The 24,641-nt window shown below is 43.7% G+C and overlaps 1 protein-coding gene across 3 annotated transcripts in view; it reads right to left on the bottom strand.

Moving 5' to 3' along the window:
- Window positions 1-24,641, bottom strand: part of sema3d (sema domain, immunoglobulin domain (Ig), short basic domain, secreted, (semaphorin) 3D) — a 428,206-nt gene that overhangs the window by 139,754 nt on the left and 263,811 nt on the right. For all 3 annotated transcript variants that reach the window (XM_086010839.1, XM_086010838.1, XM_086010840.1), the window contains 2 exons: window positions 18,195-18,323; window positions 13,784-13,926 (listed from right to left, as the gene is read on the bottom strand). In XM_086010839.1, the coding sequence (XP_085866965.1) occupies window positions 13,784-13,926; window positions 18,195-18,323 (272 nt within the window). The remainder of the gene's footprint in view (window positions 1-13,783; window positions 13,927-18,194; window positions 18,324-24,641) is intronic.

Here is a 24,641-nt window from a genome sequence, read left to right as displayed (position 1 = left end):
GTTTAAACTCGGTCAGTTTGCTAACAAGTACATTTGGAGCAGTGATGTATGCATTTAATTCTGTTCAAAGTTACAGGTCTGCTCAGTGTAATTAATGCTACAGAGCCCAAAAGCAATCTGTTTTTAAAAAAAACTCGCAGGGACCACACATACAGCAAAACCCTACAACAGCAAGAACTCCTTTATGATCCATTAATTCAAGCAGAAGTTCATGCTAGCCTCAGATGCATTTGGGAGAGCTTCTCTTGATTTTGTTTCTCCCAAGATATTATGTTTCAAAGTGATAGGTGTTTGCCCCCAAGTCAGTTACATGACTCTGTGAAATGTTTCACAGGGCCAGGCCAGTACATGGGTAAGAGGGCAAATAAATGCTTTTGTCAAAATGACTTGATGTAGGCATGTACTTGGAACAGCTAATGGGTTTTTTAATTAAATTTTAAAAGAAAGAAAGACTTGCATTTCTATAGCGCCATTCACGACCTCAGGACGTCCTAAAGCGCTTTAAACCAATGAAGTACTTTTTGAAGTGTAGTCACTGTTTTTTTTAATTCGCATATAGGATCTGGGCGTCGCTGTCAAGGCCAGCATTTATTGCCCATCCCTAATTGCCGTTGAGAAGGTGGTGGTGAGCCGCCGCCTTGAACTGCTGCAGTCCGTGTGGTGAAGGTGCTCCCACAGTGCTGTTGTAATGTAGGAAACGCGGCAGCTGCCAGCTAGGGTATTTCGTTTTGTCTGAGGCAATCAATTCACTGCTCAGCTTGAACATAGGAAGAGGAGGAGACCATCGAGCCCCTTGAGCCTGTCCCACCATTCAATGAGATTATGGCTGATCTGTGACCTAACTCCTTTGCCCCATATCCCTTAATACCTTTGGTTAACAAAAATCTATCAATCACAGATTTAAAATTAACAATTGATCCAGCCTCAATTGCCATTTGCGGAAGAGAGTTCCAAACTTCTACCACCCTTTGTGTGTAGAAGTGTTTCCTAATTTCACTCCTGAAAGGTCTGGCTCTAATTTTTAGACTCTGCCCCCAGTCCTAGAATCCCCAACCAGCGGGAATAGTTTCTCTCTATCTACTCTATCTGTTCCCCTTAATATTCTGAAACCTTCGATCAAATCACCCATTAACCTTCTAAATTCCAAGGAATACAACCCTAATTTGTGTAATCTCTCCTCATAATTTAACCCCTGAAGTTCGGGTATCATTCCGGTAAACCTACGCTGCACTTACTAATTCATTAAAGCCTTTCTTATGGTGGAGGAGGAGGATGAACCTTCTGTCCAGAGACCTGGTTTACATCCCAGGAACATGTGGTGGTGGTGTTAGAGGTGGAGTAACCTGCTGCCCAGAGGTTGGGCTTGCATCCCAGATCGGGGGCTACGCCTGGGAACCTAGGCCCCACGGGACCTACTTTTTAAAAGAAAGATACTTTCTGAACCTCAAACACTGGGGCAGTCAGTGTCCAGCAGAATGTTGCAAATGGTGGCTCAGGCGGAGGAGTTCATTGGTGCGAGCGCGGAAACCTTCCAGGACAGTTTAGCAACACTGCAGTTCACCATGGAGTGTGTGGCATCTCTAGAAATATCTGCATGCCAAGCCCCGCTACCAGAGGCCTCAAAGACATTTGCAAGCTCCTCCACAGACACGGAGGGTACTGCTGTAATTGTGCAGTTGGAGAGATTTTAAAGATAATAATTGCCACCTTCACCAAGCACGGAAGCAGCTGTTATACTCTCCAGACTCTCTGGATTTTAGAAGAATGAGAGGTGATCTCATTGAAACTTATAAGATTCTGAGGGGGATTGACAGGGTAGATGCTGAAAGGTTGTTTCCCCCAGGCTGGAGTGTCTAGAACTAGGGGGCATAGTCTCAGGATAAGGGGTCAACCATTTAAGACTGAGATGAGGAGGAATTTCTTCACTCAGAGGGTTGTGAATCTTTGGAACTCTCTGCCCCAGAGGGCTGTGGATGCTGAGTCGTTGAGTATATTCAAGGCTGAGATCGATAGATTTTTGGATTCTAGGGGAATCAAGGGATATGGGGATTGGGCGGGAAAGTGGAGTTGATGTCGAAGATCAGCCATGATCTCATTAAATGGCGGAGCAGGCTCGAGGGGCCGAATGGCCGACTCCTATTTCTTATGTTCTTATGGTTCAAGAAGGCAGCCCACCTCCATCATCTTAAAGGCAACCAGGGATGAGCAATAAATATTGGCCTTACCAGCGACGCCCACATCCCGAGAATGAATGTTTTAAAAGTCTCCTGAATATCTAAGTGATAGGTGCAAAAAAAAGAAGCAAGAAATTGCCTGAATGTGAACCCTCTTCTTCAGCTCTTTATATGAACGTGTATATACAGAGCAGCCCCTCTTGGACACCCATGGTATATGGGTGACTCTGTACAATACAACACTCAACCAGGGGAAATTGTGTGCATGTCAAAATGACACTCATAACTTCATTTGAAGATCATAATGAAGCTTCTGCCTGAAAGGTCTTTGGGATTATCGATCAGAAAGTTCACCATACTGACTTTTAAGGAAAAATGAAGGAACCTGCCCAGTGCCAGCAAAACATGGTTGAGTAGCAACATGTAGTGCCTTGCGGTGGTGAGATAAGAGTTCATGCCCACATTAAAAAAAAAATCAGATGCAAAATCTTAGGTCATGAATTGATCAAAATGCTCATCGCTATAGTGAAGTCTAAATCTCACCAGGCTCCATCTCCCAGTCACAAGCATCTTTATACCAGCAGTCTGGAAAATGAACAGGCAGCGTGCAAATTCACCGCAACAGTCGCTCACTCCTGACTTAGTAAAATGTTATTGAAATTCTCATGCACCCACCGCAAGGAAAGATGAAAATGCTGTTTGCTGCTTCAGTTCTGTGCGGCAAGCCGTGCGTCTGGGATTATCGCCGTGGCCACGCCCGAAGCTGACAGACTTACAGCAGCAGCTCTTTACCGAGAGACCTGGCTGAAGGCCAATGTTAATAGGACAGAACACCAGCAAGATTGGAAAAGGTAGGTAAAGCAAGAGGTGGTGGTTAGGCGATGCCAAGAGTGGGTTTTAAGAACCTGTGGTTTGTAGGAGGAAGCGAGAGAGAGGGATGGAGGGGGAGGGAGGGAGGTCAACGGTTCAATAGTTTTGAGGTCCTGCACATGAATGAGTTGGCGAGGGAAATGTAAGTCCAGTCACTGCGTTGTCACACTGTGAGAAGTGGAGCAGCCTTCAGTGTAATAACATCTTTTCTTAAAACACCTGTTGCGCAAACCACATAATTATGCATTTATAGCACAAAATCAACCAAGGTGCATAACAGCTGGAAGCATGTCAGTGAGTAATCTGCTAATTAAAGAAGCCGCAAGCTTCAATCAAATCCTAACAATACCAAGTGAAACTTTTATTGCACTTAATGATAATCTCCCAACTGAAAGGACCATGATTAACATAATAATAGACCTTATCTTCATAACTGTGAGGGTTGCGCTCACTCAATACCAGGGCAAATATTGAGGTCGGGCGAAGTTTCATTGCTGTCTCGGTTTGGTTAGATACCAAGTGAACCAAAGAACAGATTGAGAGAAACAGCACCAACGCGATGCAGAAATGCCACCACGCTCCAAAAACCACCGCGAGTACAAGGTCCTTTATAAACCAAACATTTTATTTATTTGTATAAATCCACGGCATATATCAAAGCATTTCTCGGGAGTATTCCTGAACTCTCCCATCAATTTCTCTGAAAATACTAATTTCTTTAACACTCCATGCACTTTGTGATGAATTATGCTTCTTAAATACTCCGCTGAGTTTCGTACTCGCTGTACATTTAAACAGGGCCAGGCTGAGGGTGGCATCAATCACAACACAGCCGCATTTTTCAATAACTTGGCTCCCTTTGAAGTCAGAAGGCCTTTGGATATGATCTACAGGATTAATTAAGTACCTAAAATGCTACCGAGTCTCTTTTTAAAAGTTTATAACTAAAACCCTGATTGTGGAATAGTATAGGATGTTGAAACTTAAAAACTAATTGATACAATTAACAAGGAGTTGGATCTTGAGATTATGGACAAAGTAAGTTTCAGTTTCCTTAGAAAATCTGAAGTAAAATTGAGCAGAATATTTTCTAGTGTTATTTCACAGGTTCCTCTCTGGAAGTGTCTCTTGCTTGTTTAGTCCTACAAATTCTGGCTGGGGATCTGGAACTCACTGCCTGAAACAGTGGTAGAGGCAAAAACCCACTTCACATTTAAAAAGTACTTGGATAGGCACTTGAAGTGCCGTAACCTACGGGGCTACAGACCAAGAGCTGGAAAGTGGGATTAGGCTGGAGAGCTCTTTGTCGGCCAGCACGGACACGATGGGCCGAATGGCCTCCTTCTGTGCCGTAAACTTTGATGATTCTGTGAAATTTCTTGGCCATGTTCCTGTTCTCCAGAAGTGACCTGGTTAACACTCGACATGCAGTCCAAGTGAGGGCCTCAGCGCTAAGAACAAATCATAATGCATCCCTTTCCAATGTGCCTGTGATCAATCGGAGTCCGTGCTTGGCAAACTGCATTTACTCATAATTTGACAACTGTGCAACCCGAGCACAAATCCTCAGGGAAAGTGCTGCTTATAAATACATTTTTCAATTATAGTAAATAGATAGGTACATCCTGCACATCAATCCCCTCTTCTCCCAATCTCACCATCCTTTACATCTATCAATACACCAGGGAACAAGTGGGCAATGCTGCATTAATTTATCCATCTTCATGACGTTAGCGCCACAATCACTCATCCACTGTATCATTTAATGGGCCGGTATTTCCGACCCCCACGGGTGTGTGCGAGGTGTGTCTGCACCCATAGCCACGTGCAAGTGGCGGTTTCAGGCGCGCAAAGCGCAGGTGCTAAAACCCGGCACTTGCGATCTCTCAAGAATTCTCTGGACAGATTCTCCGCCTGCCCGGGAGAAGGGCCTCTGCGGGGGGAGAGTTCCGCTTTCTGCACAACCTCCGCCCGCTGAAAACCTTTAAAAATCTTACGCCTGGCGTAAGGCTTGCTTTTACCAGCATAAGAGTTTAAAAAATTAATAAATAATAAATTTTCACTCATTTATCATTTTAAAATACTTTAAAAACAGGTAAGTTTATTGTTAGCCTTGTAAAAAACATTAATTATTTTTTTCAAAATATTTAATTTTTGTTTAAAATATTTAATTTAATGTAATTTTAACTCATTTTAAATAGGTGATTTAAAAAAATATATTATTGAATGTTTAACTTTTTTTAAGTGATTCATACTTTTGACAAATTTGTGCGTAGAGAATTGCCAAAAAACGTGAAAGGGGACTCCCTTCTTGGATTGGCTCCCCATGGCCCACATGATCCCAGGGACGCTTGCGAACCGCCTGTGCCCCTGGGATACCTGGGCCTCTGCGCATTTCGTAGAGCAGAGGCCCAGGGTCGCAAGTCTCAGGACCTACGGAGCCTGCAGGTAAGTGCGTAGATTTCTTCCGATCGGAAGCATCTGCCCGCAGGAAGCCTCCGATCGGAAATTCAGGGCCATTAAGTGTGCAATGTTAATGGAGGAATCTGGGCATGAAGGAAGGCAGAACAGGGACTAACAATACACGCTGTTTATTAGACAGTACGTGTGGTGAAGAAGATTTGACAGGACTGGTCCTGTGACCATTAATGCTCTTCCTTTTGTCTGTAACATTTCTACACAGCTGATTGAACGCACCACCTGACTTACGACCACCTGACTTACTGTTCAGATGAGCTGACTTCTGACAAATGGACAACTCGTGTGGTGATATGGGCCATTTAAAAAATTTGCCCCTTTCCAATTCACTTGCCACAGTGCAGAGTGCGAGATGCTGCAGTCTGTGTTCTGTCCTGGCCGGGATAAGTTTTTTGCTAGTTTTATACAAACTGAAGGCACAGCATGAGTTCACTATTCACTAATAAAGCAAAGCATTAGCTGTAAACAGGCAAGTATGGCAGTAGCATTTGTGTACCACAACATGAATGTATTTCCTGTGAGGAAAGTCTGGCGGTGTTTTGCTCTAATGATGTGGAAGCTGATCTCCAGCAGTCGCCCGCTGGCACCAGTCATCACAGCCTTAAAGCAGAATCCACTGGAGGAAATTGATTTCCTCAAACACTTAATATTTCAAACTGACATTTTCAGTGACTCCAAATACCAAGGAAAGCTTGAAAGAATCCCGAGAGGTCTGATGTGAAACATTAGTTCACAATTTTCACCCTTTGATTTACAAAGTAACTGGCAAATAAGCTTTAAACTTGGCAATAACACAAACATATTTTCTTAAGTAGATCTAAAGGTCGTGGTAGACAATTCAAACAAGGTAATTTCACTCTTAGGCACATTGATCTACCTACAGCACCACCACAGCCCTTCAAAGATCAGTCATGGATCTTCTGTTCCTCCTCAGTGGGAAATATCCCATCCTACATGCTCTTCCTTGCAAACCTCCATCCTCACTGTTTGAGAATCAAGATGCATTGCACACTTCATAAGAACATAAGAACTAGGAGCAGGAGTCAGCCATTCGGCCCCTCGAACCTGCTCCGCCATTCAATAAAATCAGGGCTGATCTTCGACCTCAACTCCACTTTCCCGCCCGATTCCCATATCCCTTGATTCCCCTAGAGTCCAAAAATCTATCGATCTCAGCCTTGAATATACTCAACGACTCAGCATCCTCTTGGGCAGAGAATTCCAAAGATTAACAACCCTCTCATTCTTCTAAACTCCAGAGAGTTTCGGCCCAATCTACTCAAACTCTCCTCATAGGACAACCCTCTCATCCCAGGAATCAAGCTCTTGCTACTTAAGCTCATTCCTTCCCAGGCACTCCAAACTTTGGAGTGAAGAAATTCCTCCTCATCTCAGTCCTAAATGGCTGACCCCTTATCCTGAGACTATGCCCCCTAGTTCTAGACACTTCAGCCAGGAGGAAACAACCTCTCACCATCTACCCTGTCAATCCCCCTCAGAATATTATATGTTTCAATGAGATCACCTCTCATTCTTCTAAACTCCAGAGAGTATCGGCCCAATCTACTCAATCTCTCCTCATAGGACAACCCTCTTGTCCCAGGAATCAATCACTTCCTACTCAAGCTCATTCATTCCCAGCAACTCCAAACTTTGGAGCTCTTGCCTTCCTCAATCCTTTCTCCCTCAATCCTCTCTCCCTCCTAGAATCTGCTAACTGTTCAACAATTAAGCTCAGTGTCAGCTAATCACTGCATATCGATTTACCTACTCTGCTCTCCTCCCCATTCCAAACTTGCTGGGGTACTTCACTACGGGCACTCCTCATTCGCCCAAGATTCTCAATAATAAAGTATGTGGGAAAATCCATAGCTAGCAGTGAGCTTCAGTCGAAAGCCACAAAGAGATGCTAATTTGATGCTCAGAGCATCAAGTGAATTTCATGATAGAATTACTGCCTGAAACTCACTGCCAACTAAAAGTCCTAATATGTTCCCAGGCTTTATTGCTCTGGCTGCATTGGCATGGAGACCAATGCATGATATCTTGCAGTGACTCAAAGAACTAAGTTAGCCATCTATTCAGCTAAGCAGTGCTTTGTGAACCTCAACAAATAATTCATAGAATCTTAGAATAATACAGCACAGAAGGAGGCCATTCGGCCCTTTGTGCCTGTGCCGGCTCTTTGAACGAGCTCTCCAATTAATCCCACACCTCTGCTCTTTCCCCACAGCACTGCAAATTTTTCCCCTTCAAGTATTTATCCAATTCCCTTTTTGAAAGTTATTATTAAATCTGCTTCCACCGCCCTACCAGGTAGCGCGTTCCAGATCACAACAACTCGCTGCGTAAATTTATTTTCCTTATGTCGCCTCTATTTTTATTAGCAATTATCTTCAATCTGTGTCCTTTGGTCACCGACCCTTCAGCCATTGGAAGCAGTTTCTCCTTATTTACTCTAACAAAACCCTTCATGAGTTTGAGCACCTCTATCAAATCTCCCCTTAGCCTTCTCTGCTCTAAGGAGAACAACCCCAGCTTCTCCAGTCTCTCCACATCACTGAAGTCTGTTATCCCTGGCACCATTCTAGTAAATCTCCTCTGCACCCTCTTCAAGGCCTTGACATCCTTCCTAAAGTGCGGTGCCTAGACTTGAACACAATATTCCAGCTGGAGCCTAACCAGTGATTTATAAAAGTTTTCCTAGAATTACATAGAATTTACAGCAAAGAAACAGGCCATTTGGCCCAACTGGTCTATGCCGGTGTTTATGCTCCATGTGAGCTCCTCCCAACCTACTTCACCTCACGCTATCAGCATATCCTTCTATTCCTTTCTCCCTCATATACTTATCTAGCTTCCCCTTAAAGGCATCTCTGCTATTCGCCTCAACCACTCCCTGTGGTAGCCAGTTCCACATTCTCACCACTCTCTGGGTAAAGAAGTTTCTCATGAGATCTTTAATAATAATTTAACAATCCAAACCTAACTTCAGCAGAATTTCATTTCACTTTTATTGGAACTAATGGAGAGGTGCACTGAAATCTAACTACTGAGACAACTCCATTGGCTTTGGGTGCTGGTTTGGACTCACAACACAAAGTAGATTGATTAGTTTATACGTATGAATTGATACAACAGTCTGAGGGACAATGTCAGTTTTAGTTGCACAATAGAGCTGTCAGTCAGTCTCTATAATGGGGGAGGTATAGGAATGTACATTTCAAAAATACTGTGATCTTATACCACCAATTTAATGCCAGGTTTCCACAGGTAATGGTATAAGTTTGGCATTAAATTAGCGGCACAACAGCAGTACCAACAGAAGTGTAGAATTCTCCAGCTCCGATACATCATGAAGCTATTCTGGTTTGAAGTTCAAAGCTCTCCCATTTATTGAAAGAAAGAGGATCCCTTGGAGCTCATTTTCTCCGTAACACCGGATGGAGCAAACACACTCCAAGGAGATCTATTGGCTGAAGTCAATCCAGCTGTGTTAAAACAAAGGAAACAATATCACACAAACGCACATTAAATACAAACATCTGAAAGTAATGCCTTTTTAAGCAAACCAGACTGGAGTGATCTACGGACAGGGGCCCAGCGTCAGTTGTACTTTGTAACTCACACCTTCTTCAAGGATGTTAGTTACACTTTATCTTATTTTTTTATAAGTGTATTTTGAAAATTACTTGTAATATTTTGTAGCATCTTACGGATAGCTCATTCTTAAAGCAAACCACATTTTCTTCTGGTATAACATAATTAGAATGAAGTCCATCTTCATCAGCACAGTGTACAGAAGTGATTCGACATTCTGCATTTCCTGCAAGCCAGCTCCAGGAGTTAATAACCTCCTGGATTAACTGTATTAGACCAGCCAGGATCAGTGCTTGCTACTGTAATATATCAGGCTTCAAATATAAAGAAACACGATGACTTCTGTAACACAGAAGCGGTTTTCTTTATTTTCCCACAGCTCATTTTCTGAGGTATATATAACTGAATACATAGAACAATAATAACAATGGCCCAGAAATTCGGGTCCCAACGCGTGAGTACACACGGGGTACTCACCCGTAGGCCCAACGAAAGTGCCGGTTTCGTGCGTGCACTGCGCATGCGCAGGAAACCGACACTTCCGTTCCCCTGAAAGAAGGGGTTGACAGGTGGAACGCGTGCGCCTGTCAAACCTATGAATGAAGCATTCCCTGCTACCATTGGCTCTCCATGGCCCACGTGATCCCAGGGGACGCATCGAACTAACTGCGCCCCTGGGATACGCAAGCACTGCGCGCCGGCAGTTGGAGGAGGCCCAGGATCGGAATCCCACGTGGGCCCACAGCTCAACGGCTGGCGTGGTAGGTAAGTGCAGGTCGGGGGCTTGCACCCACGGGAAGCCTCCGACCCGAATTTCTGGGCCAATATACGCACCTTCATCACATCAAAAATTCTCAAAGTGCTTCACACAATGGATAACTTTGAAGTAGAGTGACTACAGGAAACTCTTTTTATACGGGACCGGCGTGGTGCTGGTTTATCAAAAAGTCCGGATTACAGGGAGGTATAGTAAAAGGTACGAGAGCCCCGTTCACAGCAACATTGATCCAGGCTTTCCTGTTGCTTAGCAACAAGTGCAGGAACCCCGGTTACACAGCCACAGATCCAGGAACGGCCACTAATATGAAGTAAAACTTACCTGAACCTACTCCTGAATTTTGCCGGTTAACAGAGATTTCCGGTTATTTCGGTGCCGGTAAATCGAGAGTTTCCTGTATTGACATGTAGTGAACATGGGTCACCTGGTCAACCCAGAGCAAACAATAATGTAGGTACAACACACATACAGTGCATTTGTCTGAAATAAAAATAGCACAGGCTTTGTCAACTAACTCGCAGTCCACAAGCTCCAGAGCAATAGAAATTCACAGCACGAGAGCCTCTTGGTCCGATCTGAGTCAAATCCCATTGTGCCGATCTCTCCCCACAACCTTTTCTCTTCTGCTGCTTCAGATAGGTATCCACTTTGCCTTTAAATGATGCACTGTATCTACCTCAACTATTCCCTACGGCAAAGCATTCCAGGCTCCAACAATTCTGCATTAAAACATTGCTCCGAACGTCTCTCTTCATTCCCTTAAATGGAATTTCAATTTGATGAACCCCTCATCACTGACTCCCCAACTGAGAAAATAATATTTCCTTATTCACCCCATCAAAACATTTCATAATTTAAAAAAATGTCCATCAAATTTCTTCTTCGCCTTCTCTGTTCTAGTGGAAATAGTTCCAATATCGCAAGTCTGTCATAACTATAGTGTTTCATCCCTGGCATCACCTTGCTGAATCTAAGCTGCGTGCTCCCTAAGGCTGTAATGGCCATTCTATAATGAGGCACTCAAAACCGCACGCAGTACTCGAAGTGTGGCCTGAGCATCGCCTGTACAAATGTATTATTCATTCTTTGCTCCTGTGCTCTATGTCTATAAGATCCAAAATGTTATTGGCCATTTTCATGGCTTTATCTACTTGCTCTTACACTTTGAAGAAATTATGTATTTGAATGCCCAGCTCTTTCTGTTGATCCACACCCTTCAGTGTATTTCCAGTGAGTGAGTATTCATATTAAATTCAGTTTAAAAAAAGACACTTTTTTTTGTAAAAACCAGACAAAACCACTCAAAAACTGGAAATGTCCAATCCATTATGCTTTTCAACTATTTTTTATTCCGTAGATGTATGTAGAATATACTGAACGATATTAAATTTTGGGCATATGATCTCATTTCTCCAGGGTTAACATGTTGCAGGTCTGCGGGTCGAGTCCTGTATGGACAGGGTGTGTGTGCTCTAAGCTGAGTTAAGTTCAACACTCACTGTGATAGTCAGTACTTGAGAAGGGAGAGAGCTATAGTGTGGTTGATGGAGCCAATATCGAAGAGTGGGACAGGCCATTTTATTGGTGTACGAGCCAGACTTCATCATTCTCCTGCCTCAGATGGTGCAGCGGCTGTACAAATGTTTTCTCAGTCTCCCGTGTGTATCCTGTGCACTGCATTACATCACTTGCTCTGCACACGGCACTGGGCACGATACAAAAGTTTAGCTATTTTTATTTCAATGTTACATCTAACTAAATAAAAATATTTAACCCCAACTTTCGGCAGTTCCCTTTGAACAAATCCTGAAGCACTTTTTGTGTGTGTGTTTTTATGTTGGGCTCTTACCAAAGAGTTGGACCTTCAAATTAATTTATGCTTTGAAGTTAGACCTGGCCAAATTCAACGTGAGCAGGTGGCAGTTGAAATGAGCGTCCCTACGTCTCCTAACTATGAAGGAATATAGACCAACACAAGAACATTTTAAAACACATTCATAACACAGTGGCAGGGCACACTAATTCAACGTGAGCCCAAGGGGAGATGCTAAGAATAGACATGGAACTTCTTCAAAGAAGGAGGAAAATATAGAGGGAGGGTGGGGAGCATCGTCAACATGCACTCCTCTGTGTGTATCTGCTGGCTCTGGGACCAATCGCCATTAGCAGAGACCTGGGGCTATTGGTCTGTCTGCCCACTTGACTAGAGCAAGCTCCACAAGCACAAAGATCAAAACATAATATATGAGTAAAAATGGATGTAAAATAAAGATTCTTACATGGAACAAATACCGACGCACAACTAAATGTAGACTATAATATATCAAAGCTAGCAAAACAGCCAATTAAACTGCAGATCAAAACATAATATATGAGTATATATGGATGTAAAATAAAGATTCTTATATGAAATAAATACTGACGCACAACTAAATGTAGACTATAATATGTCAAAGCTAGCAAAATAGCCAATTAAACTGCAGAAAATGGTAACTTCCCTTCCTGTCACACAGACTGGCAGCCAAGAGTTTTTGCTCAACACAGAAAGAGGAGGGTCAGATAGAAAGTTCAGGGAGCTTTCAAAGCAGCTTCAACTGTGGTTCACCCTGGTCTGTGTTGAGTCCGCTGATGTTGGGCCGGGCTAGAACAGGGCGATGCTACAACTGACCTCGATGTTCCAAGACAAGAAAGAGGAAAAATCCAGCCACAGTTCCTGATCATGATCCAAGTGCTGGACAGTGCAAGTCTGTAGATGTTGGCTGAGGAATGATGGCTCCATGAACCAATAGCCTGCCAGAACTCACTATCTAGCCTCATAAGAGTTGGCCTTTGGGTGAGGTACCAGAGGCTAAGGGCTAGATTTTACCAGCCCTAAGGAGGTGGATTTGGAGGTGGGACTGCTAGGAAAATCAAAAAGAATGTGAGCGGGTCTTGAACCCGCTCCCAACTCGCCTCCAACCAATCTTCCCAGGAGTCGGGTCCCCGATTTGCATAGGGACCCGACTCCTAGCGGCGGGATGAGGATTATAGTCACTTAACTGCCTGTTAACAGTTAACAGGTAGTTAACAGGCAGTTAAGAGGCTTTTTCCCATTTTGCGACTTCTGCTGCAGGTTTCCCGACGTTGGGGAACCCCGCCAGGGTAAGTGAGGTGTGCTGTGGGTCAGTTGTAATGTTTGTGTATAGATGACAGCTGCAGAAGTGGTGTGAAGGATGTAATGGGACACTGGCGTGTATCAGAGGGAAGGAAATGTTGGGAAAGTAATTTTAATGTGTTTAGATTTTTCTGTAGGTGACAAGCTTTGAAGTGTTTGTGTGACCTCACCTCAATGGGAGAAGTGGCAGATCGCTTCCGTACACTCACCTGCAGCTGCCATCTGTTTTATCCTAAGGAGTCATTGGAGAGCCTGGGAGCAAGGGCTCACCTTTGTACAGTGATTGTCAGTGTTTGACAGCACCTCAATGCCGTCAAACACTGACAAATCATCTGTCAAAAATAGATGTTTCATGTCCCTTTAAGAAAACCGGAAGATGAAGCGTCATCAACTGACATCATCTGACACCAGCTTTCCCTTAATTGGCCAGGCCAATCAGGGGAAAATAGCGTCAGGTCGTCGGATGTCGCTGGGGGTGGGACTAGAACCCGGAAGGCAGCAGTCCCGTCCCCAACTCGTCTCGGTAAGTAAAATCCAGCCCCAAGTGTCTGTGCAGAAAATCACGGGGAGGAGAGAAGAAAACTGAGTGCAACGAAAAAAGTTCTGCCATTCATCATATTTTATTAAATGAATAGTGAAATTAACCAGAATGAACAGAGTTGTGCGAATAAAGTAAATCCTTCTTTACACTCTCAATATATTTAGCAAATGCCAAGATTCTCCACCTACCTTACAAACACGTGCGACCCTGGAGAATATGGATTTGTCGGAAGTGCTGCTGTCCTCTGTGGCTTCTCGAAAGAAAAAATATATCTTATCGTCATCTGTATTGTAAGTGTCCGGAATGGGAAAGGTTCCGACAAACTTTGCTTCTGTAAATAAAAACGTGTAGATTAGTGCATGAAGAGACTCACTGAGGAACACATTTTAGAAGCTACAAATGACATTTAGTATTGACCGATTTGAAAAGCCATCAGTAATGGGCCTTTTGATTTCAAAATTAAATTTCCTGGGGGAGAAATTGGGTTGCTTTGTGCCTCCCGTTGGTGCCCTAAGAGGGCGCTAACGGGGCGCAAAGCAACTAGCGCCTGGGTGCGACGCCGCCCACACCTCCCGCGAAATTCAGCGGCGGTGCTAACCGGTAGCACCCCGTGGCGCTGTGTCACCGGCAATGACGTCATCACCGTGCACAGCACCCCGCTCGTGCCCCGGCTGGCCGCAATCTTCGAGAGTGTCCCCTGACTTACCACCGGCCGCTCTTGAGTTTCGGGCTCTTTAGCTGGCACTCCCGATCCCCGGGGGCCCAGCTGGGCCCCGGGTTACGCTGCGTAAGGGGAGAAAGGCCTGCGATACTGCGGCACGACATGGCGCTGCAGCACGTAGCACCGCGATATTGACTCACAGCACCCCAGGAGGGATGTGGGGCGCTTCCAGTCACAGCCTGCTTCCCTCTTGGGGTGCAACCACTCAATTTCCGGCGCAGGGGCGTTAATTTTTCCGGGGCGCTACTTTTATCACCCCGGCAAAGTTAGCACCCCAAATGGGGCCCTACTCAATTTTTAGCCCCTTTTTTTTTAGTTCCGTGAAGTCTCTCCTCCACTTCACTTCTATTTGGTGGTGAGCTGAAACAAGTGAGCTCTCCATACATTCCCCTTCGTTAGTGCTGTCCGCCTTTGCTCGTCTTACTGGAAATGCACTCACAGAAAAGTAGAAAATAACAAAGGCTAAAAGTGGTGGAAAAACAATTCAGGACAGACATCAGGCAGAACTTCTTCAAGCAGAGACTGATCGACATTTTCAATGGACGTACAAGTAGAGTAACAGTGGCAAAAGACAATTAAATGGGGGATTGCAACAATGTTTTCTGGATGGACGAGCTAAGGTGGGACAACCTCCCTCATTTGTTGTTACCTGGTGATCAGAGCTCCGGGTCCAAGTCCTTTCATTAAGAACGGTGCTCAATGTACTGAGGCTAAAAGCTTGGGTTAAAAAGTAGGGAGAGAGTAGATTTTTCCATTTGCCTTCAGTGTTGTCCATGCATAATCTATAAACTACATTTAACCACAACTTTAGGCAGTGTTACTCCCAGCAAGACTCAGTTGGTTGGCATATACCCCAGTTTTATATCTTCATCTCTGTTGTACTACAGACACTTGTATCTGTATCTGTAATATAGTGCGATCAGGCCCGAGTTATGTTGCCTGTTGTACGTTGATCTGAGCTCAGTGACACAGATGCTTGGATGTGTCCACAAAGCTCCACTCCCTTGGATATAGACGGGTTGGTCAGATGGGCAGAACAGTGGCAAATGGAATTTAACCCTGAAAAGTGTGAGGTGATGCATTTTGGGAGGACTAACAAGGCAAGGGAATACACAATGAATGGTAGGACCCTAGGAAGGACAGAGGATCAGAGGAACCTTGGTATGCATGTACATAGATCCCTGAAGGCAGCAGGACAGGTAGATAAGGTGGTTAAGAAGGCATATGGGATACTTATATTCTATGCCTCGGCTAATGAAGGCAAGAGCAGGGAGGTTATGATGAAGCTGTACAAAATGCTAGTTAGGCCACAGCTGGAATACTGTGTGCAGTTCTGATCACCACACTATAGGGAGGATGTGATTGCATTAGAGAGGGTGCAGAGGAGATTCACCAGATGTTACCTGGGCTGGAACGTTTCAGCTATGAAGAGAGACTGGACAGGCTGGGGTTGTTTTCCTTAGAGCAGAGAAGGCTGAGGAGGGACCTGATTGAGGTGTACAAAATTATGAGGGGCATAGACAAGGTAGATAGAAAGGGAGATTGGGTGACCGCTTTGCGGAACACCTCCATTCAGTCTGTAAGGGGGGCCCCGAGCTTCCGGTCGCCTGTCATTTTAATTCTCCGCTCCACTCCCACTCGGACCTCACCGTCCTCGGCCTCTTGCATTGTTCCACGGAAGCTCAGCGTAAGCTCAAGGAACAGCACCTCATCTTTCGATTAGGCACTTTACAGCCTTCCGGACTCAACATAGAGTTCAACAATTTCAGATCATAACCTCGGCCCCTATCATATATATATATTTTATCCACACCTTTTGTCTGTGTCTTTTTTTCTTCTCTCCCACATGGCAGCTGTCTTCCATTCTGCCAGCGCAATTCACACTTCATCTCGAGCCATCCTTTGTTTCTTAACCTGTCCCATTACCATCTCCTCTCGCCTTGAATATCTCTTTATGTCTCTTAACCTCTCCTGCCTTCTATCCTATCACAGACCTTCCCTTTTGTTCTTTCATCCCCTCCCCCATTTCCCAGCCCCTACCCTTGCTTAAAAATCTGTTCCATTTCCTGCTTTTTCCCAGTTCTGACGAAAGGTCATCGACCTGAACCATTGACTCTGTTTCTCTCTTCACAGATGCTGCCTGACCTGCTGAGTTTCTCCAGCATTTTCTGTTTTTATTTCAGATTTTCAGCATCTGCAGTATTTTCTTTTTGTAGATAGAAAGGAACTTTTCCCCTTAGTAGGGGGGTCAATGACCAGGGGGCATAGTTTCAAGGTAAGGGGCGGGAGGTTTAGAGGGAATTTGAGGAGAAACTTTTTCACCCAGAGGGTGGTTGGAATCTGGAACTCACTGCCTGAAAGGGTGGTAGAGGCAGGAACCCTCAACATTCAAGAAGCATTTAGATGAGCACTTGAAACGCCATAGCATACAAGGCTACGGACCAAGTGCTGGAAAATGGGATTAGAATAGACAGGGCTTGATGGCCGGTGCGGACACGATGGGCCGAAGGGCCTCTTTCTGTGCTGTATAACTCTATGACTCTATGGTGAATTACTCAATGCAGTATTGCTTCTGTCATAATATTACCGAAGTCAAAATTAAATTGATACACTTTACAAGAAGTCTACTTTCAAAATCTGGCTTTTTAAACGCTGTTTACGGAGGTCACAGTCCATCATCAAAGACCCTACCCACCCCAGCCACAGTCTGTTCGCCCTCCTGCCATCTGGGAGACGTTACAGATGTATTCGCACCCGTACGACCAGATTTAGGAACAGCTTCTTTCCCAGGGCTGTCATCCTACTGAACTCCACAAATAAACTCTAAAGCCTGCACATCTGCCAATGCACTTTATTATGGTTATGTTAATGTATTACAAGCCAAATGTATGTTGAATGTTTAAATGTCTTAATCTAAATGTACACTCTCGGGAGCCGCAAGCCTACATTTCGTTGTACTGCACTTGTGCACTAACAATGACAATAAAAGTTGATTTGATTTGATTGTCAGTGCAAATCCCAAGCGGTTTGAGAATACTTTCTGCAGGTGGTCTCCCACTTCGCAGCTTCTGTGCTGTTGGGAATTAGATACTCCGCCTGACTCCCACATTATCTTGTCACCATGGGGTTTTTTTTCATTCATTCTCTGGGCGTCACTAGCAAGGCTAGCATTTATTGCCCATCCCTAATTAACCTTGAGAAGGTGGTGGTGAGCTGCCTTCTTGAACCACTGCAGTTGCTGTAGAGATTTTTTGTAGTGGCTTGCTGGGCCATTTCAGAGTCAACCACATTGCTGTGGGTGTGGAGTCACATATAGGCCAGACCGGGTAAGGATGGCAGATTTCCTTCCCTAAAGGACATTAGTGAACCAGATGGGTTTTTATGACAATCTGGTAGTTTCATGGTTATCATTACTTTTTATTCCAGACTTATTTAATTGAATTTCAAATTAACAAACTGCCCATGGTGGGATTTGAAGTCACATCTCAGGATCATTAAGTCCAGGCCTCTGGATTACTAGCTAAGTAACATAACCACTATGCTACCGTACCCGTGATATGCATCATAAACTACGACCCCTTGATGTAAAAGTACTGGTGTAGTGGTAACGTTCATCATCTGGGTTTGTTTTAATGTTCTTATATAATTCATTGCTGAATTGGACACTGACCCAAGTGAACAGCAACAACTCCTGAAGACAGTAATTCCAGGCAAAGCCAAGCCTATGTATTCATGAACTTATCAGCATCATATGTAACATTAGTGCAAGCAATATAAAAATGATCCAAGTACGAACACTACTTGACCTGCGCTAGACTTTTCTCAATAACTTTTAAAAAATGGTGTTCCGAAACAATGAAGTGGCTGTAAATTCGTACCATTGAGCCAGTAATGTTCCGAGAGGTCTGTTCGAATGTAATTCCGGTTGGAAGGTGGTCCCAGGGAGCGGGTGAACGCAGTGTCTCTGCCGTGAAAGTCGGAAGCTGTACCGGCGTAAAGATATTCATCTGGAAATAGAGGGTAAGCAAGTGAAAATTAAATCCAAAAAGATTACGGAACAAAAATCACTTCATCATCTCACATCAATCAGAACACAGTTCAAGAATATGTGGATGTGTCTTTTGTTACAATTACTAGTAACATGGGACCAATATCCTGGCAGTCATTTCTAAAATTAATATACTAACAAAAATAAAACTGTTTGTTGATTGTTGCTCCGCATTGTTTGGACAAATTTAGCATCGAGTCGACTGCGACTCATGTCTCCAATGTCTGGTGATTTGTGCACCATTCATGGTCTACATGGGCCATCGACGTTCCTTTCCTCTGTGTAGCATTTACACTTCACTGCATTAAATTTCATCTGCTACTGCTCTGTCCACTTCTGTACTTTGTCCAACTTATTCTGTAGTTTCGGAGCTGCCTCCTCTGATTCTACTGCCCCTCCGAGTTTGGGAGCATAACCTGCAGATTTGACCACTTTGCATTGAGTTTTTCAGCAAGTGAGCACTGAGGTGCAACATTGCTCCAACTCACGAGGACATCCAGTCCCTCTTGCACCTTTTGGTTGTAATAGAAAGAGAAGCAGAACGTCATTCACTTTTCTATTTTTGATTTTTACCAGGGAGGAGTAATGGCAAGTTATCAGTAATAACCCATCTATATCACAAATCAGAAACTGCCTTTCTCCCCCTCCAAGGACAACAGCATCTTTGATCACTTCTATTGGTCTCTCTGTTAGTACCCTGCCCAGGTTTCTGAGTGCAATGTCTGCTCGTCAAGAAGTTAAACTTTTGCACTCGCGCCCGATTCCTGCATTTAGCAAACAGTAACACAATCGCTCACGAAATACTTACACTGAGCGTTGCACAGATGTGAATTTCAGTGTGATGGAAAGTAATGCAATACATTGTGCAGGAAATATTTTCTCAAAGTACAAATAGCAGCCTGTGTAGGGGAATAACTGGTTCATTAAAGTGCTCGCTATATTACACGGGTCTCATTTTCTTGGGAAATTCTTCTTCATATTAATGTGATACACTTTAAAATATTTCCAAATTTTTCCACTAAAAAATTGATTATAAAGAAAATACATTTTGAATTGAAGAAACGTTCCATTTGAAAATATTTTCAGAGCAAATATCACAGTGTTATTTCAGAGGATGTATTATTTTACAAGGAGTAAATTCTGGTTTTGCTGGTTCGAATTATACAAGAAGAATGTGTTCAAAAAGCATAACACACGTCGGACGAGGGGCTGTTCAAACAGCTTCTTACAGGGATGATTCTTTGGGGGCAAGACATCTTCCTTCTCAAACACTTGAGCTCTAACCAAACAAGTAAAGTGGTCACCAATACCCTGGCTTCCTCGAACTGCCCCTTGACGGCACTGTTTATGGTTGCCATCAATCAAACTCTAGGCCTGGCCATTAGATTGGCATCAATCGTATATTCCTGTAGGTAGATGTCACGTTGAGGAATGAACAACATAATTGCTATTTACCCAACTGACAGACATGCAATGACCATGGCCCATCCTAGGCTGCCCTTTCTCAAGACACGGTGCTTAACACTCTACTTATCCCTTGGTAATTATGTTGCCCGGCATTCCTTGGAGTTAGCTGAAATGCACGTTTAACAGCAGGAATTTCAAAAATGGAATGATCCCTCTGATGCTCAAGAAATGTTACTGGCTCTGATCTTTCAAGATAAATATATTTCTTTCTCGTTCCTCTCCTCACCTCATCCCCTTCAGGTGTCCAAGTAAAGGAGCGGATGGGCAATATTCTCTGCAGGCGCTGCCCTGAAGCCAGCTGACGGGGAGCTGGCCAAGTAACCCTTACTGTGGATTCATTTCCATCCCTGCTGGTGGGGAGGTATCTGACTCATGCTCAGCATATCCCCTCAGGCCCAACCTTGAACAGTAACTTGCTCTGTCAAGATGTGTGGGTGCACTGGGTGTCAGAGCTTAAACATGCTGTGCCATTGTGCCATCCAATTAATCGGAAGTTTTAGTAACTGCATAGAAGTTAGTTGAAGTGTAAGAGGAAAATATTTGGTGAAACTCACAATAAAAGAAAGCAATAAAGAATATTATAATATCTCTTCCCTCCCAACACCAATAATATTAAAGCAAGACATAAACTATATTACTAATTGTATTTGGAAAGCACTTTTTAAGATGATTTATAATAGGGTTTCCCAAAGATCCAGTGGGTAAATGTGCCACTGGTTGGTACTGAGATTTCCAGATCATGATCCTTGTTCAATCTCTAGCGTGAGCTGAATCAGCTGGTGTCAAGGGCACCACAAGGCTTAGTGTCCTCGACTTAGGAATGGGTGAAAAAAATCAGACACGGCTCCTACTTTTGATCGCTATCCAATAACCCTAGATGCAGAATGGATATGCATGGATGCATGTGTCAGCTGTGGCTCAGTGGGCAGCACTCTCTCTTACCTCCCAGTCAGAAGGTTGCGGGTTCAAGTCCCACTCCAGAAACTTGAGCACAAAATTCCAGGCTGACACTCCAGTGGAGTGCTGCACTGTCAGAGATGCCATCTTTCAGATGAGATGTTAAACCGAGGCCCTCTCTGCTCTCTCAGATGGGTGTAAAAAATCCCATGGCACTATTTTGAAGAAGAGCAGGGGAGTTCTCCCCGATGTCCTGGCCAATATTTATCCCTCAATCAACATCATAAAACAAATTATCTGGTCATTATCACATTGCTGTTTGTGGGAGCTTGCTGTGCGCAAATTGGCTGCTGCGTTTTCCACATTACAACAGTGACTACACTTCAAAAAGTACTTCATTGGCTGTAAAGCATTTTGGGACGTCCTGAGGTCGTGAAAGGCGCTATATAAATGCAAGTCTTTGTTTTTATTTTTATGTTTTTGCACAAATGGGCTAGGATGTGATGCTACCCGTGGTCAAGCTGTCTTTTACAGATTGCTGTTCGGATGTGTTTTGATTTTAGATAGATAGTGAGAGAGAGATAGATAGATAGATAGAAAGAGAGATAGATAAAGGTATTGAGGGAGGCGGCTGACTATTGTAGATGTTGTTGCTCCTATAGTTGGGTTAATCTATCAGCTGTAACCTTAATAAACCTTGTTTAGCACAATGCTGAGTGTGTGGTTACTGCTCTCTGTTCTACTGGAGAACATATGGACCCTTCGCTTTGATTTTTTTGCGTAATAAGCTCCTTGAAACAGCCACTGTCATTATTCCCCCATCAGTTGCTGTGATGTTTTCAACAATCTTGGGCCGGAACATTTGACAGTAATCATTGAGGGTGCTTTCAACAGCCGCCTCATTCATTATCAATTACCACAGGAAGACCCCTGCTAGTTGAAGGGCCAAGTCAAGCCGCATTGTCGGTACTAATGACTGAAATGAGTAATGACAAAGAGAAGGTTTCCACAGACAGTTTTCGGACTGCATGATCACTGCTCTGCAGATGACCATCATTTATTCATGACTTATTTTCCAACTCGGGAATGAATCTTTTGTTACCAAGGCTGCAAGTTATCACAATATTTCAGTCCAGCTGCCAGAATTTGCAGGTTAAAGACAAGATACAAGTGAACAATAATCCGCAAATTGTTCTTCTGTCCCCGGTTAAACGTTGAATGTTAAATTGAGGAACCACAATACTGGGGAACGCTTTTACCTTTACAGCCATTGCCAATGTTAAGCTCCCCTGCGCCAGGTTAGATTTAGTATTCTGATACTTTATTCATCGTAGTAAATGGGATCTGACTAGAATTTCGCATTCCTGCAGCAAATGTTTTATTTGTCCTGTAAACAGTACAGAATTATTGCAAAACAATTGTGAGGTCTGTTGTATAAGGTTTCAATGCTTCTTGTAACCTTATACGGTTAGAGTGCTGTTCAGTATTGGGGGTAGGGGTGGGTGTAGGACGAGTGTGAAAACTACAGATCGGCTCAGGAACCTTGCACAGACATAAATCCCTGCACCTCTGTTAAAATCCAGCGCAGACAGAAAGAATGGAAGTCTTTTCTGTCTGGTGGCTGTTGGGGATCCAAATACTTACTTTTAACAGTCTCTGCTCAGCATGAGAAGTGGAAAAGTCACCTCATTATGGTAGAGGGGGTATTACAATGGATTACAAGCAGCCTAATATCTTGTTTAGATTGCAGAGTCTTCCTGTAAAGCAAGTCTCAGTACCTGCAGACAGTAACTAAAAACCATCTCGTTTATAGCATGGGGTAGATTCATTCACAAGGTGGAGAAAACACCAGCCCGTGATTGGCCAGCCTGCCTGCTCATGACTGTAGCCCAGCTGTGATTGAAGTGGTTCGCGGGGATCTCTCTGGACTGTGTCACTCCTTTATATGGTTGTCGAGGTAAAAGGAAATCACTAACCAAAGCAAACACGTGCAGCATTTTGTACGGACCATTTTAGATCGAGAGAGAATCAGTGAGGGAGGCTGCTGACTATTGTAGATGTTATTGCTCCTATAGTTGGGTTAATCTATCAGCTGTAACCTTAATAAACCTTGTTTAGCACAATGCTGAGTGTGTGGTTACTGCTCTCTGTTCTACTGGAGAACATATGGACCCTTCGCTTTGATTTTTTTGAGTTTCTGAAGAAATAACCTCCTTGAAACAGCCACTGTTATTATTCCCCCATCAATTGCTGTGATATTTTCAACAATCTCTCTCTCTACATATATATATATTATTTATCTATCTCTCTATCTCTCTCTATCTATCGCAGCCTAGCCCATTTCTACAAACACGTGCATCCATGCATGCCCATTATGTATCTAGGGTTATTGGATTGCGGTGAAAAGTAGGAGCCGTGTCTGAATTTTTCCCCCATTCCTAAACAGAGGACACTAAGCCTTGTGGTGCCCTTGACTTCAGCTAATGCAGCTCACGCTAGAGCTTGAACAAGGATCGTGATCTGGAAATCTCAGTACCATTTTTATCTAAAATCATTTTTTTTCAGCCTTTGCTTTCAAACTGTGTTACAATTTGGGCTTCTCCAGATATTTTTTTCTCATGCTCAACACAGACACCAGCTCCCATAGGCAAGCCCCTGACTTCCTGTGCACTGAAGTGGCATCTCATGTGCAAAGTATTCAGGGATAACCCGCCCTGGGGAATATTTGTTTTCTGGATTATACACAGGGATTCGCACTACTTCCCCCATCACTTCGGAAAACAATAAATACCGTGCGCGCCAAATAATCTGATCACAGACGAAACCACCAATCAGATTCATTCACAGGCAATCATTCCATTAAAAGAACAGTGTTGAACCAATGAATGGGTCTGACAAACCATTCAGCTGATTTCCGTTCAATGGTTTGCTTTGTATATGTATCACACAAGTGGTAGCGAATTCCTTCTGGGAAAGGGAGCAGCTTCCCAAACCCTACTGGTTACGGACTTTCTTGGACTGACTATATTTAAGCATCCCTACTTATGGAATCATGTCTTGCCTCAAGGTTTGTGCTTTAAACTGTAACTAACTAGCGTCTAATCCTTACACTCATAAAACCCTTTGGAATACTGTCTAACCTTCATGAAGAGATACTGCAAAAGAGGCATTTCAGTCCAACAAGTATAACACATACTCATTGCATTCTGATGGTCAACTGTGGTCTCCTACCAGTGCTAGCTATGCTTGCACCACCCTGATTGTATTATGTCCTATAACAATCTCAATCACTAGAGAAAAAGTACTAGGCAAACTAATGGGGCTAAAGGCCGACAAGTCCCCTGGACCTGATGGCCTGCATCCTAGAGTCTTAAAAGAAGTGGCTGCAGAGATAGTGGATGCGTTGGTTGTAATATACCAAAATTCACTGGATTCTGGAGAGGTCCCAGCGGATTGGAAAACTGCAAATGTAACGCCACTATTCATGAAAGGAGGGAGACAGAAAGCAGGAAATTATAGGCCAGTTAGCCTAACATCTGTCATTGGGAAAATGCTGGCATCCATTATTAAGGAGGTAATAGCAGGACATTTAGAAAATCTTATGACAATCAAGCAGAGTCAACATGGTTTTATGAAAGGGAAATCGTGTTTGACAAATTTATTAGAGCTTTGAGGATGCAACAAACAGGGTGGATAAAGGGGAACCAGTAGATGCAGTGTATTTGGATTTCCAGAAGGCATTCGACAAGGTGCCACATAAAAGGTTACTGCACAAGATAAGAGCGCATGGGGTTGGGGGTAATATATTGGCATGGATAGAGGATTGGCTAACTAACAGAAAACAGAGAGTCGGGATAAATGGGTCATTTTCCAGTTGGCAATCAGTAACTAGTGGGGTGCCACAGGGATCAGT

Source organism: Somniosus microcephalus, chromosome 17, assembly GCF_052327205.1.
Source record: "Somniosus microcephalus isolate GS21.2 chromosome 17, FLI_Smic_1.0, whole genome shotgun sequence".
NCBI lineage: Eukaryota > Metazoa > Chordata > Chondrichthyes > Squaliformes > Somniosidae > Somniosus > Somniosus microcephalus.
This window is presented reverse-complemented; position numbering and strand designations above follow the sequence as displayed.